This window comes from Drosophila sulfurigaster, chromosome 3 (genome assembly GCF_023558435.1).
Source record: "Drosophila sulfurigaster albostrigata strain 15112-1811.04 chromosome 3, ASM2355843v2, whole genome shotgun sequence".
Taxonomy (NCBI): Eukaryota; Metazoa; Arthropoda; class Insecta; order Diptera; family Drosophilidae; genus Drosophila; species Drosophila sulfurigaster.
The window spans coordinates 51,575,609-51,591,077 of NC_084883.1; the positions used below are offsets into that span (position 1 = coordinate 51,575,609).

General features: G+C 40.1%; 1 protein-coding gene across 2 annotated transcripts in view; it reads left to right on the plus strand.

Moving 5' to 3' along the window:
- The window catches only part of LOC133842426 (glutamate receptor 1), a 28,125-nt gene extending 12,990 nt beyond the window's left edge, over positions 1-15,135 (plus strand). The window contains exons 6-17 of one of the 2 annotated variants that reach the window (XM_062275502.1): positions 2,241-2,494; positions 2,588-2,752; positions 3,618-3,938; positions 4,086-4,187; positions 4,987-5,227; positions 5,298-5,392; positions 5,534-5,701; positions 8,370-8,484; positions 10,678-11,141; positions 11,232-11,476; positions 12,957-13,383; positions 13,516-15,135. In XM_062275502.1, the coding sequence (XP_062131486.1) occupies positions 2,241-2,494; positions 2,588-2,752; positions 3,618-3,938; positions 4,086-4,187; positions 4,987-5,227; positions 5,298-5,392; positions 5,534-5,701; positions 8,370-8,484; positions 10,678-11,141; positions 11,232-11,476; positions 12,957-13,383; positions 13,516-13,605 (2,687 nt within the window). In that variant the 3' untranslated portion in view covers positions 13,606-15,135. The remainder of the gene's footprint in view (positions 1-2,240; positions 2,495-2,587; positions 2,753-3,617; positions 3,939-4,085; positions 4,188-4,986; positions 5,228-5,297; positions 5,393-5,533; positions 5,702-8,369; positions 8,485-10,677; positions 11,142-11,231; positions 11,477-12,956; positions 13,384-13,515) is intronic. The other variant, XM_062275503.1, reaches the window with a different exon arrangement.
- The last annotated feature ends 334 nt before the right edge of the window (positions 15,136-15,469 follow it).

The window sequence follows — 15,469 nt, forward strand, 5'->3', positions numbered from 1 at the left end:
GTAGGAGGCGGGGCAAAAAGAGGGCGAAAGTCGCAAATGTTTTCATATCAAAAATGAAATAAAACAAAAGCCCAAGCCGCAACACAGTACGCTACTCAATTACACTTTCGATATTCACACACACACACATACACACACACACTCGCACACATACGCACATGCAGCAAATCCAAACGGCAAATCTCAAATCGAAAAACACAAAACTCAAATCCAAAGGCAAGCCAAGCGTGAGGACTATAGAGATATATATAGAGAGAGCATCGGAACGGCAGCGATTGAGCGATAGAGCGAAGGGGCGGAGGCTGTGGCAGAGGTTAGCGGGATGGGGGCAAAGGTTATAGGGATGAGCACCAGCAAATGAAATTGTATAAAAGGCAAAGCACAAAATTTATTGCACTAGTACAGCGCAAAAAATGGTTGCGGCGCACGAAGGCAGCAAAAAAATAACAACAAGAAGTAAGAGTGTTATTGAGCTCAAATGTATGACTGACGGATACCCTACAAACAATTAACAGTTAAATAATACATAACTGCTTACATGAAATGTAAATACAATCAGCGATTCATTAAAAATGCTTCGTTTCTATACAATCTTAAAATATTACGTATACGCATAATTTGGTTAGTTCCTTATTATAATGAAACTGATATCTTTGTCAAATTTACACTTCATTATGTTATTATTTGAGCAACCAATAAATATGAACACCATTTCTAAACACTCTTTTAATGGCTGCAGGGTATAAAAAATACTTAAACCCGACATTGCCATGAAAAGACAGAGCGAGTACGGGAGAGTGTAGTGCAAATCAAAACAACAACAAATTGGATATGTATAGAGTGCGCTTTAGCCCTGAGTGGAAGTGGACTCAATGATGGAGCAGGGAAGGGTGAGAAGGAGAGGGAGAGCGAGGTGGCTAGGCAATGGCTATAACAATGTCTAAATCAGAACTCCTGACAGTCGCAGCTTTCCCATTGGGGGAAAGCCAAAGCAAATCCCATTTTATCCGCAAGCATAAATTGAAGGCGAACTCGAGTTGTTGCATGCAACAAAACAAATGGAAAGAGATGAGGATTTCCTTTTTTCTCCTCTTCTTCCCTTTTTGTTTTCTCCTATGTTTTTTCCTTGTGTCATACAAATCATCCGTCCATCAATGTAGCATCACTATCCGATGCCATTCGATGATGACCATTCCTCCCCAGCGCATTCAATCGTCGTGTTTTGACCCACAAATTCTGTCCGGCCTCAAGGCCTGCTGCGTATCTGTTTAAGTGCGAATGAGTGCTATGCTGTGCTGTGCTGTGCTGTGGAGCGGCAGTTAGTTGCAGCCATAACTCAATAAGCCCAAATGCAAATTGCGCTTGCAATGAAATCTCTGTTTCATATCAGACCAGCTCACAAGGACGATGATAACTTCAGGGCAATGCCACACTCAATGGGTGGCAGCAATGCTATGCCAGTGTCGTGTGGCATTAGGTGCAGTTGCAGTATCTGTATCTGTGAGATACGACACACACACACACATACGCACACAGACAACCACATGCAAATATCTATGTATCCGAGTATCTCGTTTTGCATCCGTTTTCGGGAAATTTCTAATTGAAGCTGATTCTGTTGGTTTAGCTTTCGTAAGCCGTAAGAGTTTTGTTGTTCCCTCCGATTGTGTGTTCGTATCTGTCTCGACTGTCACAAAAGGAAAATAGAGCAAATGGCCAGCAAACGTTTAGAGATAGTGTAGCTAACGTCAGATTATAACAGAGAGATATATCGTATATTTATGTATACAAATATATATAAAATATATTCTCTCATTTAATATTTATTGTTTACGTACACAATTTTTCTCCTTAAGATTGTATTTATTTTCCCTTTAAATAACGAAACGAATTCTCTTGTTTATTATTTCATTTCTTTTCTGGTGTATATATTTTTATTCATATTTATTACTTTGGCTCTTCGTTTTCGGCGCATCAGCTGAATATTAAGCACATACTTGAATTTCCTTATCTGCTATCTGATTGCATAATTTCCTCTTTTTGTGTTCATCCCTTTTTCACACTTGCTTCTCAGCTGCTGTTGCGTTATGAGTTTATGCTAAACAACAGGGTTAAAGGGCAAAAGCCCAGATAGTTATAATTTGTGTGTGTTTGCCTCTCAGCAATGTGTGTGTGTGTCCTAGTTAATTAACACGCTTCTCTCCCTTTCTACTTATTGTGTGTGTGTGTGTTTGTTGCAGGATTGCTGCGTTTGCAGCAAATCTACCAGGGACTGAAGCCGGGCAACGAGTCGTTTCAAGTGGAGCTGGTTAAGCGCATCTCGAATGTCAGCATGGCCATCGAGTTCCTGCACACGTTGGAGCAAATTGGACGATTCACCAAGAAGCACATCGTCCTCGACTGTCCCACGGAAATGGCCAAGCAAATACTGATACAACATGTGCGGGATTTACGTTTGGGCCGACGCACCTATCACTATCTGCTGAGTGGTCTGGTAGGTGTTACATTCAGGAACGGGAACGGGAACAGGAAGAGGAAACCTTTAACCACATTGTCTCCCCATTTCACTCTCTTTTTGTCTACACAGGTCATGGACGATCGCTGGGAAAGCGAGATAATCGAATTTGGTGCCATTAACATTACGGGATTTCGCATTGTGGATACGAATAGGCGACTGGTGCGCGAGTTCTATGATAGCTGGAAACGTTTGGATCCACAGATGAGTGTTGGCGCTGGCCGTGAATCGATTTCGGTAAGGTCCTTTCAAGCAAAAGTTGTCGTTGTAGTAGTATTGTCATTGCTGCTAGCTGTTAAATATTTGCTGACATTTAATGTTTACACTGAGGACTCTAACATAGTTTTGTCAGTGTGCGTGTGTGTGTGTATTTGTTTGTTGTGTGTAGTCAAATAGGAGCACAAACAGCACAACGGGCGACAGATTTCACTTTTTACATAGTTCAGCAGCACCAACTTTCAGTCAAAGGCACATGTGTGTCCTTGCTACTGCTGATGTTGCCGTTGCCGTTGTCCTTGTCAAGCTTGCCATACACACATTCATACACACACGCATGCAACTACTCGACAGCGGCAAGTTGGTTTAGTTTGCGTGCTGTTTATATTTGTATTTCCTTGGCATTATCCTTGTTGACAAAGATTTCACTTTGTGGCGCTTAAATGTTAGTTGAATTCTGCTCCAGGACTTCAATGCTATGCAACCTCATGCTCATCCCCAAGCAACAACTGCTGCTGCTGCTCTCTTTGACAATGCCTTTTTGTTTATTTGACTTTGTCTGTGAGTCGCAATCCTCTGAGCCAGGAAATTCATACTAACGTCTAACGCCCTTTCCCTCCGCTTGGTCTAATCAGATTTTAACGCGACTGAAGTACACACACACACACACATACACACATATTTAATCACTGCCACTGACTTTAATACTCCTGGACAAGTCTCGCAGACTAAATGAAAATATAAAAAGGAAAAAATCCGTTGCCAATGATGGGGAAAATTGTGAAAAACAGCGTGTAATACACTCATTAAATGTGCCAGAGACCGACCCCGAAATGACAGCTAACAACCCAACCTTTGTCTGTATTAAAATCTCTCTCTCTCACAGGCTCAGGCAGCACTCATGTATGATGCGGTCTTCGTCCTGGTCGAGGCATTTAACAAAATACTGCGCAAGAAGCCGGATCAATTCAGGAACAATGTACAACGACGCAGTCAGACTTTGATGGCAGCTGCCTCAACATCTGGCGATGGCTCCAACAGCAACGGTAGCAGCAACAACGATGCCGGCTTCGGCTCCAACTCTGGGTCGAGTTCCAGTGGTGGCGGTGGCTTCAACATCGCACCGCGTGCATTGGACTGTAACACGGCGAAGGGATGGGTGAATGCCTGGGAGCATGGCGATAAAATATCACGTTATTTGAGAAAGGTGAGCTAGACATTAGACATTAATGTCCCGATCATTATGAGTAACTGGCGCTGACAAAGCAATTAAAAACGCCACAAACTTTCCATCGTCCACTTTCTATGTTTGCCCTGTTCCGGTTTTTCTCTTCTGCTTCTGCTTCTGCTGCAGGTGGAAATCGAGGGCCTCACCGGGGATATCAAATTCAACGATGATGGCAGACGAGTCAATTACACGTTGCACGTTGTCGAGATGACCGTAAACAGCGCCATGGTAAGTAACGGGATACGTGTTGGTCTCCGTAGTGGGTGGTGGAGTGGAAAGGGGGGAAGAGAAACAGAAAGGGGAAGCAACAAGGGGCAGCCACAGACTGTGGCCCAGTTAGAGTCATCAAAGAGATATCGTACACCACAAAATCAATATGACTCTTTGGCTCGAATCATCAAGCATTAATTATGAAACTGATATGAATACTTACTACTGAATGCTGCCAATTTAAGCCATGTTCCAAAGGCGGTTTGAAATTGACACCACCTAGAAAAAGTGTTAAATTTCTTGCAAAAATAAATAAAAAAAATAATATTGTGAACAGATATTTACTTTTTCAGTTATAAATTGTACTTTTCTATATCCAGCGTGGTCATATCTTGCATTTTAATCAAATAGGAAATACAACAATTAATTCTCAAGCGTTACAATCTCCATAATTGCTATTGATAGTATAAGGAATAGAAGATCAATATTATGAAATTACTATTCAACTATGAATTCCTAGCAGTATTTACGAAAAAAGCTGGATGATATGAACTACCAATTTACGTTGTATTCAGTGTAGTTTTAAGATCAATGCTATGAAACTACCAATTAGCTTTGTAATACAAAGTTTGTATTCATTGTAGTTTTATATACCAAAGCTTAATGCTATGAAACTACCATTCGTATCCAGTTTCAATGCAATTAACAGCATCTTTTCTTAAAAGTAAAATTTAATAATGAAAAACTGCTGAGTTGTATGGGAAAATATTAAACAGCAATCCAGCTAATTGCTTTCATTTTATGCTGCCACTTGCAGGTCAAAGTGGCTGAATGGAATGATGTCACAGGACTGCAGCCGCTCAATGCGAAATTTGTGCGCTTGCGACCGCATGTGGAGTTCGAGAAGAATCGCACGTACATTGTGACGACGGTGCTCGAGGAGCCCTACATCAAGGTAAAGAAGCCGGAATTCGGGGAGCAGTTGCGTGGCAACGACCGCTTCGAGGGCTATTGCAAGGATCTGGCCGATTTACTGTCCAAGCAACTGGGACTCGATTGTAAGTGATTGATAACAAAGCGACGACAAACGCACTCTCCAATTGCATACCATACGTATTTGCCTTACAGATGAACTGCGCCTGGTTAAGGATGGCAGTTACGGTTCGGAGAATCCCGCGGTGCAAGGTGGATGGGATGGCATGGTCGGCGAGCTGGTGCGAAAGGTGAGAAATTCGTGTGCAGCAATCGAAACTGAAACTGAGACTGACTATTTACATTCTCCCACTCCCACTTCTCTCTCTCTCTCTCTCTCTCTCTCTCGCTCCGTTTCTCATCATCTGTCTCGCTGTCATTTGGAAATGCAGGAAGCGGATATTGCCATTGCCCCCATGACGATTACCGCTGAACGCGAACGTGTCATCGACTTCAGCAAGCCGTTCATGTCGCTGGGCATCTCCATTATGATTAAGAAGCCAGTGAAGCAGACGCCCGGCGTGTTCAGCTTCATGAATCCTTTATCACAGGAAATTTGGGTGCGTATGTGTTTGTAACTCCTCTTCTAATTCTCCCCGTCCCCTACACTCACTTCCCCAATCTTCGTTGCCATGTTGCCATGTTGCTTGCTCGAAGCTGTACAAAGAGTGGAAACTTTCGAAACGTTCCAGCCAGTGGCTAAGAGGCAACTTTGAGTTGATTCCTGCTGTAAGCTGTCATATTGCTTGCCTTCGAGATAGCGAGTGGAGTCCTTGCCCTCCTTTAATGCTGCTCTTGCTGTTGCTGTTGCTGCTGCAGTGTTTTGGCCAGGGCTTCGTGCAGCAATATATAGTTCATACATATGTATGTCAAATATGGCATGAACGGTATACAAGGCTTATATCAAATGTAGGACAGCTTGATGGCTTGTCAGAACAATATCTTTAAACGAACTGCAGTAAAAAGCAAAGAGAAAATGCGAGAGCTACCTTTAAAGAAGGGAAAAAGAAGTAATATAATTTTTCTAATTAATTAAAGTGATTGATTTATTGCCGATACACTCTCTTTCTCTCATTCCTGTTGACCCGTTTTGAATTACTTACGCCAGCCTTAAACAGCATCGCAGTCTAGACGTGAATCGCGTCCAGTGTTTATTTTTTGCTTTGGTAACGAGTCAAAATAATGCAAAATTTTGCGCTGCATACAAATGAGTAAAGTTTTTCATTTTTGTTGGCGCCCATTGCCTGGTAATTTTTACGCTCGTGCTTCCTTCTACTTCTACATTATTTTTCATCTTCGTTTGTGTTGTTTTTTTTTTTTTTTCATTTTCATTTATGTTGGCTCGTTTTTTGGTTTTGTATTTTCGCCGCTCCCTGGGAAAGTTTGCGGCAAACTTGGACTTTTGTATATTTATTTCTTCTGGTTTCGGCTTCGACGTGGTACCTCGTAAGCTCCCAAAGTTTAATAGAGTAAACGACAAAGTTTTTTCTGTGCTTTTGCTACTGTTTGCCTTTTTTTCTCTCTGTACATTACAAACAACAACAAAAGCAGCAGCAACAAACACCAACAACAAACTGTAACAACAACAACAACAACAACAATGACAAACGCTGCAAGCAAAAATTACGTTGCCGTCAAGTTTTAAATTTGGCTCTAGTCCAAAGTTGGCCGTTTGACGCTTGTTTAAATAATGGCCAGCCATAAAAATTATATGAGCATTTAGTTGATATTGGCCCGACTGATGTTGATGCTGTTGCTGACACTGATGTTGTAACATCATCTTCCTGTTAAGTCGACCAACTCCAAGTGGCTCTTTAATCTAATGGCAATTGGGGGAAAAAAATAGTAAGCTTCAGAGACCAGCTTTCATATCTGTATCTCGCGAGACTTCATTCAAACACACACTCTATAGTTGGGTGTTGTACAATGAAGTGAAAATGCAATAAGTTGAAGGCAAAATATTTTTAACAAAAGTAGAGGTTAGTCGATAGACCCTATAGGTATCGGTTGGCATTAAAAAGTCAATAGGCACTAAGCCATCGGCATCATCAGTCGTGATTAAGAGATCATCAGTTGCCGGTAGAAGATCGTCAGTCGTAAAAATTATAATAGAAGGAGAAGAAGTTGTCAGTCATAACGAAATCAAACATCAGCAGAAAGCAGTATTTTTTAAGTTAATATAACTCAACTTTCACCCATATATATGTATATGTTATGTATATGTATGCATATGTTTCTCAACTACCAATCGAATACCTTAAACTTAAGTCACACACTTCTTCATCTTTGAGGTCTCTTTGCTGTCTACAAATTGATGGTTTCCACATACCCTTTATTAACAAATTAATTTGTGCAGGGTGCCGAGAAAGTGTTGACAGCGCGACGCAAACGCAAAATTAAATGCTAATAAAAGTCAGTGAACAGCGATGTGAAAGCTTATGCTTATTTTGACATCAGCTAAAAAATTACAAATGCAAATTAGTTAAGTCAAGAAGGAGTGTGCGTTTGTGTGTGTGTGTGTGTGTGTGTGTGAAGCCAAAGGAGCAAAAGGTGCCAGCGAAAGGACCTGCGAAGTTAGCAAGCTAATATAAAAGACTTTCTCAAAAAAATTTATCATAAATTAAATGAAGCATTTTCCGCTGCACACACGACACACAGCAACAAGGCAGCCAGGACACAGCGAAGCGTCGCCACGATGACAGCAACGCCCAATAAAAGCCAACGCACACACACACACACACAAGTGAGAGGCCTACTCTGTGTGTATGCGTGTGTGTGTGTAGGTGACACCTTTTCTCTTTGGCACACACACAGTGAACTGCGCGGGGGCCTGTGGCAACCATTGAAGCATTGATAACGTTCGCGACACCAACCAAAAAAGAAAGGAGCCAACGGCAACAGTTGGTAACAAAGTCAGGTGAACAGAGGCTGTCGATGTCCTGGCTTCTCTCTTGCCTCTCGCTCTTCTCCGCTGCCATTGTTTCTTTCCGTCGTCCCATTAAGCTAATGCTGCGCCATTTCTAGGAAGCCATTGCCGCTTCCGCTTCAATTAGTAAGGAAAATTTAATGAAAAATATTTTTGCCAGAATTACAGAGAGTTTCGCTTTTACAGCTGCCGTTGCTGCTGTTGCTATTGCTGTTGTTGCCACTGTAGCTACTGCTACCTCTGATATCTGCTGTTATTTTGTCGTATCTCACAAGCTTTTCATGTTTTTATTCCGCCAACAGGTGAGCGTCATCTTCAGCTACATCGGCGTCAGCATTGTGCTTTTCTTTGTGTCCCGCTTCTCCCCACATGAATGGCGTCTCGTACAACAGCCGTTACAACAATCACAGCTGCCAGGTAAGTAAGCATTCTACACATACACCTACCATACTATACACAAATATACAATATACACTCCCGCTGGTGTCAGTTCACAATGAAGACGACGTTGAGGACTATATAAACGGAAGCACAGTGCTTTCAAAAGTTGAGATATATTGTTGAACCTAAATGGAAATTAGCTAAAAGCTTTAAACAGTTGGATTTTCATTTCCTATTGGGCTACTTACAGACAAGTAATTGGGGTAGCAGTGATGCGAGCGTGACACGATTTGAAGTTTGACTGAAAGTGAAGTGCATAGCTTTAATTTTGGCATATTTACAATGCATACTTTTAAGTATATTTCCTAAGTTGATAATTTCGTATATTTTAAAAGTAGTAGTATATCAGAATACCAGGTATACTTTTTAGTATATTTGAGTCGGTTAACTATCTGGTATATTTGGAACACTATGGAATGTTTTGAAAGTGGTAGTATATCGGTATACCAAATGTTTTTCAGTATATTTGCATTGGTTAACTATCTGGTATATTTTGTACTCTTCGTTATATTGTGTAAGTAGTAGTATATCGGTATACTAAGAATAACTTTGCCTCGCTTGCCAATCAGGTTTATTTTGTATAGTATATTTTCAAATGTTGTACCAAATATAGCATTGATTATATTTTAGTATTTTAGCGGTATCTTTATTTGGTATATATTACAATAATAACGAAATGTTTTACTTTTATTATAAATGTGTAGATGGTATCTCGAAGTCTATCTAACTTGTCTCTATTTTTTGTTCTATTATTAATAGAATTCAATCAATAACTTTAACCATCAGCAATTAAATTAAAAAAAAATATTCTTTTAATAATATTGTTACCTAACTATCAAAACTTTATGCTTATTTGGTTTATTAGAAATTTTACATACAACGAATATTCTAAGCAGTAATTCTATTATTTTTATAATACGGAAATTTAATTTTTCCAAAACATAAGAAAAGTGCTAAATGGTAAAGTTTAATATTTACCCACACGAATATTTAAAATGCCTCTTACGACGAATTTCCATCTCTAGCAGAGTAGTAATATTATTTGACCAGCAAATTTGCTGCAATAAACTTGAATCTTTTGCAATTAAGCGCTTAGTTAAGCCCACATTATTATTGTAATTTATTTAAACAATTTTCTAGTCTCACGACTTATTTGCATCTCCAGCAGAGCAACAACTTTTTCAAATGGGATTTTGGTGTAATAGACTTACATTTTTGGGGTCCAAATGCAAGGCAAATAATGTGCAAAATACAGACACACTAACACACACACACACACAGGGGCATACAGACACCGTTTTGTGTGCGTGTGTCGTTTTTATGGGCGATATTGATATTTTATGAGCTGCCTGGGAAAACAGCAGCTGGCGATGAGGAGGAGGTGTGCAAGGGACAGGAGCAGGGGCAGGGGCTGGAGTATTACAGTGGCATCTGTGGCATAACATTGAACTTGTTTTGCATGCGATGGCATGTAATTGAATTATCTGATTCAATTTTGTAGGTGGTGGAGGTGACGTTGTCGGTGCCGTTGCCGTTGCTAGGGACTTTGAAATTCTCGATGTGCTGAGAGGAGGGCTTCTCTGTGTGTGTGTGTGTGTTGCCGGCAATCAAAATCCAAAAGCGGAGGTCACATATGAGCGCAGACAGACAATTGCCTCTCATAACAATCTATTGGCATCCTGCAAAACATCCTTAATGTAATTTTAGCGGAAAGTAAACAACATTTTGTATGCAGGCAACGTGTTAGCAGCTACTGCAAAGTGCCAACAAAAAACTCGGTACGAAATAAAATCTGTCATGCGAATGCATGTCAGCAGCAGCCAGAAGCAGCAGTCAGAATGACTTGTGTAGTCAGTGCGACAGTCGCTGCTTTTGCAATTGCAGCAGAGTTCTGGCTACGCTTTGGCTTTCACTTTGGATTCGCTTTGGACTCGCTTTGGCTTTGGCTCTGCGCTTGATTGCATATCAATTAGAGCAGGCGCAAAAAGTCAAGCCAAACGAAATGATTGACAGGCAAGAGCCAGCAAAGCAGCTACAGGAAATACACACACACACACCGACATACATTTATGCAGGACAGTCGAGAGTTGCTTTCTTTCTATGTCCTGTCTGCGGTTTCATTTTGTGGCCAACTCACACCATCTTCCTCTTCCTCTTCATCTCTTACAGATCCACATGCACATCACGAACAGCTTGCCAATCAGCAGCCACCCGGCATCATTGGTGGCGCCACCGTTCCCCCTCCGCCCGGTCCACCAACTCCGGGGCCACAGACAGCTGCATGTGCGGCAGCTCTGCAGGCATCGCTCTCAGCAGGCAGCCTGTCATCGAGTGCCACAGCCAACTCGGCGGCCGTCAATGAGTTCAGCATCTTGAACTCGTTCTGGTATTCATTGGCAGCCTTTATGCAGCAGGGTTGCGATCTCTCGCCACGATCGGTGTCGGGTCGCATTGCGGCTGCCTCGTGGTTCTTCTTCACCCTCATACTCATCTCATCGTACACGGCCAACTTGGCCGCCTTCCTCACCGTCGAGCGCATGGTGACACCAATCAATTCAGCAGAGGATTTGGCTATGCAAACCGAGGTGCAATATGGCACCTTGTTGCACGGTTCCACCTGGGACTTCTTTAGGGTAAGCACTGTTTAGTCCACGTTTGAGTTATGATTGCAAATTAATTTATAATCGACTTTGCTCTGTGTTTTGTGTTTTGTCCTTATACAGCGTTCGCCCATTGGGTTGCACAACAAAATGTGGGAGTACATGAACTCACACAAGAGCGTCTTTGTGCCCACCTACGACGAGGGGATTCGACGTGTGCGCACATCGAAGGGCAAGTATGCCCTGTTGGTCGAGTCGCCCAAAAATGAATACGTGAATGCCAGGGAGCCGTGCGATACAATGAAAGTGGGTCCCAACATGGACACAAAAGGATTTGGCATTGCCACGCCATTGGGTTCAGCGCTCAAGTAAGTAACTGCCAATGTTTTGATCTTGGACTGAGGAAAAGCCATCAATTTCCTTGGCTTTATTAAACAAGTTGAACAGCAGCAGACGAGTGTGTGTGACTGTGATTAACTTGATTTAGATTTTGGTAGAATACGTATTATTAGCGACATGTTCAATTGGTTATTAAAAAGCTTTCAAGTTTACTTTGTGATTATACTAAATTTAGGATTTAATTTAATTATACAAATTAAAATTACATAAATTATCAACAAAATACTAAAAATGCCAAAAGCTTCATTTGGTATACCATATCCTATGTACACACTGATTCACTGTCAGATATACATTTTCGGTATTCTCGTTAAGATATTCCAAATCAATACGCCAAAAATACTAAAATATACCAGAAGCTTTATTTCGTATATTGATATTAGACATCTGCATGAGTGGCAAAAAAATCACATTCAAATGCACAATGCTCAAAATGAGTTGAGTGAATTTGAAAGCAAAGCCAAACTGAAGTGAATGAGTTGACTCGCTTACGTACGACTCAGTCGCACAAAGAATAGAGAAAGAGAAACGAATTGATTGAAGTGAGAACTCAGAAAACTGAGACGCTGAATTCGAACGATTCAAGTTGCAACTGTAAATAAAATTAAACTGTAAATATAAATTAAAACAACAACATTAAACTAAAAAGACAATAAAAATAACGCGGACTACAAATACATACAGATTCGTCCGCTTCTTTTATTAATAAGGTGTCCATGAATGCGTCTTTGAACTGCAAGCCTCAGAAAAAGAATGGACCGAATTTGCACGCAACAACTCGAATTACTCGAATATACTACGCAGTGTCAAATTTGTCATTTCCCTTTTCGCTTCATTCGTTCTCTTTCATTTCGTTCAACGTCCCAAGCTATGAAGCAAAACGCGAACTTTTACTGATACAATGTCGATTCATTTCTTGCATTCCACTCATTCCATTCCATTCCATTCGAATGTATTCAATGAGACGTATGTTGTGAGTGGTCTCATGCAGATGTCTAATTGATATACCACATTCAATATACATCCTGCTCGGCTGTGAGATTCATATTTTAGGTATTCTTATAAAGATATACCAAATCAATACACAAAAAATAATAAAATATACCAAATGCCTTATTTCAAATATTGATATACCACATTGAATGAATACACTGGTATACAAAATATTCGATAACCTGTTGGAGACTGTCCGCTTTCTGTCAATTTCATCACATTTTCTTTTTCGACTTAGTTCAAATACTCTTCTACACTTTGATTAGCAGGTATTAAAACACAGTTTACAATTGAAATGCATTTCTACATATTTCAAATTCTTGTCTCTATGTGGCAATTATACACATTTTCTCTTATCACTAAGTTATAAGACTATTCTATTCTACCATTAAAACATAAAGTTACAACTGCACACATAATTTATATATTTATTGTTCCTTCTCTTCCTTCGCGCAGAGATCCCATCAATATGGCTGTGCTGACACTGACCGAGAACGGTGACTTGATCAAATTGCGAGAGAAATGGTGGTACGACAAGACCGAGTGCAGCCTGAACAAGGATAATCAGGAAGCGTCTCATAATGAGCTGACGCTAAGCAATGTGGCCGGCATATTCTATATACTGATCGGCGGTCTCATGGTCTCCGTGTTTGTGGCAATTATTGAGTTTTGCTTCCGCAGCAAGGCAAACAGTTCCGGCTCATCGCTTGGGGGCGGCGGCAGTGCGAGCAAGAGCAACGGCTCCATGATGCTTGGGCCGGCAAACATTGGACCGGGCGGAGTGGCGTCGACACATCAAAGGAACGCGATGACTGACAGCATGCATGCCAAGGCCAAATTGACCATTCAAGCGAGTCGCGATTACGATAACGGACGTGTGGGGGTGAGTATCGTTAATGTACTTTCTACGCCTGGTGGTTGAAATGGTTCATTGTTGTTGCTGTTATTTTAAGCGCAAAACTTTTATGTTAATTGTGTGTTGAAAACTTTTGTGATGATGCTAACCGCCGCACAGTATCTCAATTGCACATCCCTACAGTATTATCCCCCGGCGCCCTCCGATGCCAACGAAGCTCTGCACATGAATGCCCATGGTCAGGTTTGACACGAACACGTGCAGGAGTCGCGTCTCTGACGCACACCCTGCGCGCCAACCATACGACGAATAATGGCTAACAGTCGCCAGGAGACGGAGAAGATGCTCGCCGGCGGCAGCATCATCAATGGCAGCAGCCACGACGGCAGCAGCCTGACACACTCGCCGGCCAACGGACAGAACCCCGGCCACACACAGACGTTAATGCGGCACTCGCCGGACATTAAGAAGCATCCACATACGCATCCACATCCTTACGACAAGTAAGTTGAAGAACGTAGTTGTAACACATAAGAGAAGTCTAGCTAATAAGTGCCAAAACAAATGAAATGCCGCAACTTTGAGCCGCAGTCAACACACATAGTACTTTTAAATCAATCAAGCGATACAATTAAAAGGAATTAAAAATGAATTGCATTGCGAGGCGAAGCGAATCATATTGAATTAAATGTATCGTATAACTTGTAATTGAATACTGTATGCAATTATATTATTTTTTAATAAGTGCAAAAAGCATTTTTTAATAAATTTGTACTCAATGCTCGCGGCGGCGAATCGAGGCAACAGTTACGCACAAAAGTATGCAACGTTATTTATGTGTGGCCAGATGCAAATGCAATTGCAATGTGTTAGTCCTGTCAGCAATGCGAAGTGAATGGCATAAATTATTGCATTATTGTTAATAGTCTAGATGGGGAGAATCCTTAAATACTATTTATAGTGTGCGTGTGCGTATGTATGTGTGTGTGTGCATTGCAATTCATTGCATTCAAATGACTGATTAATATTTTTAATAAACAAACAAAAGTATAAAAATTGCGTAAATTGAATGGGAGAAAGAGAAACAGGGACATAGCTGAAAGTGTTCATAATGTCTCGTAATGAAATTTGTATGCGCATTTGTTGTTGCATATTTGTTTATAATTAAATTACAGAAAATACATAGCGATAACTAATGAATACCACGAGCAGCGCCAAGCGGGGGGCTTAATAAAAATATTGTAATAAATTAATTGGCGCAAAGAAAACAATTTAAATTGTTGTCAAAACTCAACAGAAAAACAAAATATGAAGCAAAAAGCAGAAAAAAGAAAAAAATGACGACAGGTCAGCAAAAATTTAATTAAATTCATTTTAATTGAAATCGTTTTGATTTGATTTCCCATACAAATTCATAGAGGAGGACATCAAATTGTTTTGCTAACAATAAATTGACAATCTATTATGTGGCGAGCTCAACTAAAATGTTAATTTAATGAACAACTCAATTTTTGTCTGAATTAACAATTAATTGAATAATTTATGACGCAAAAATCACAACTCAAAACTCAACAGCTTAGCGTAGAAAATGTTCAGAGCAACATGATTTATAACTAACTCGAAAACAAATGAAACCTGTATAAATGAATTAAAAGTCCGAGGCATGCAAATAGTGTTAGATAAATTTTACATTAATATTTATGTGTGTGCGTGCGTGTCGCTGTCATTAGTGTAAATAGATTCATTATAATCAATAATAGTTGCAAAAAAACAAATAAATACCATTACATTGTTTAAGTCATATCAACCTAAAAAAAAATGAGATTTTAATGGTACTGAGATAACCTTTATAAAGATGAAATAAGAAAAAAAATACTTATTACTATTGTAAACTATTTACGTATTCACTGTTGCTAACTCAAATATATTAGTAAATAACATTACTATTAATTTATGCATAATTTTTTGATAACTTTAAGTAGAAACTATTGAAGCAGGCAAAATGCATTTAAATGTTTAGTTTAACTTTTCCGTTGAACGCAAAATCAAACTGAAATCAAATAAATAAACAAACCTAAAAAAAGAAACGCATAAATAAATAACATTTTAATAA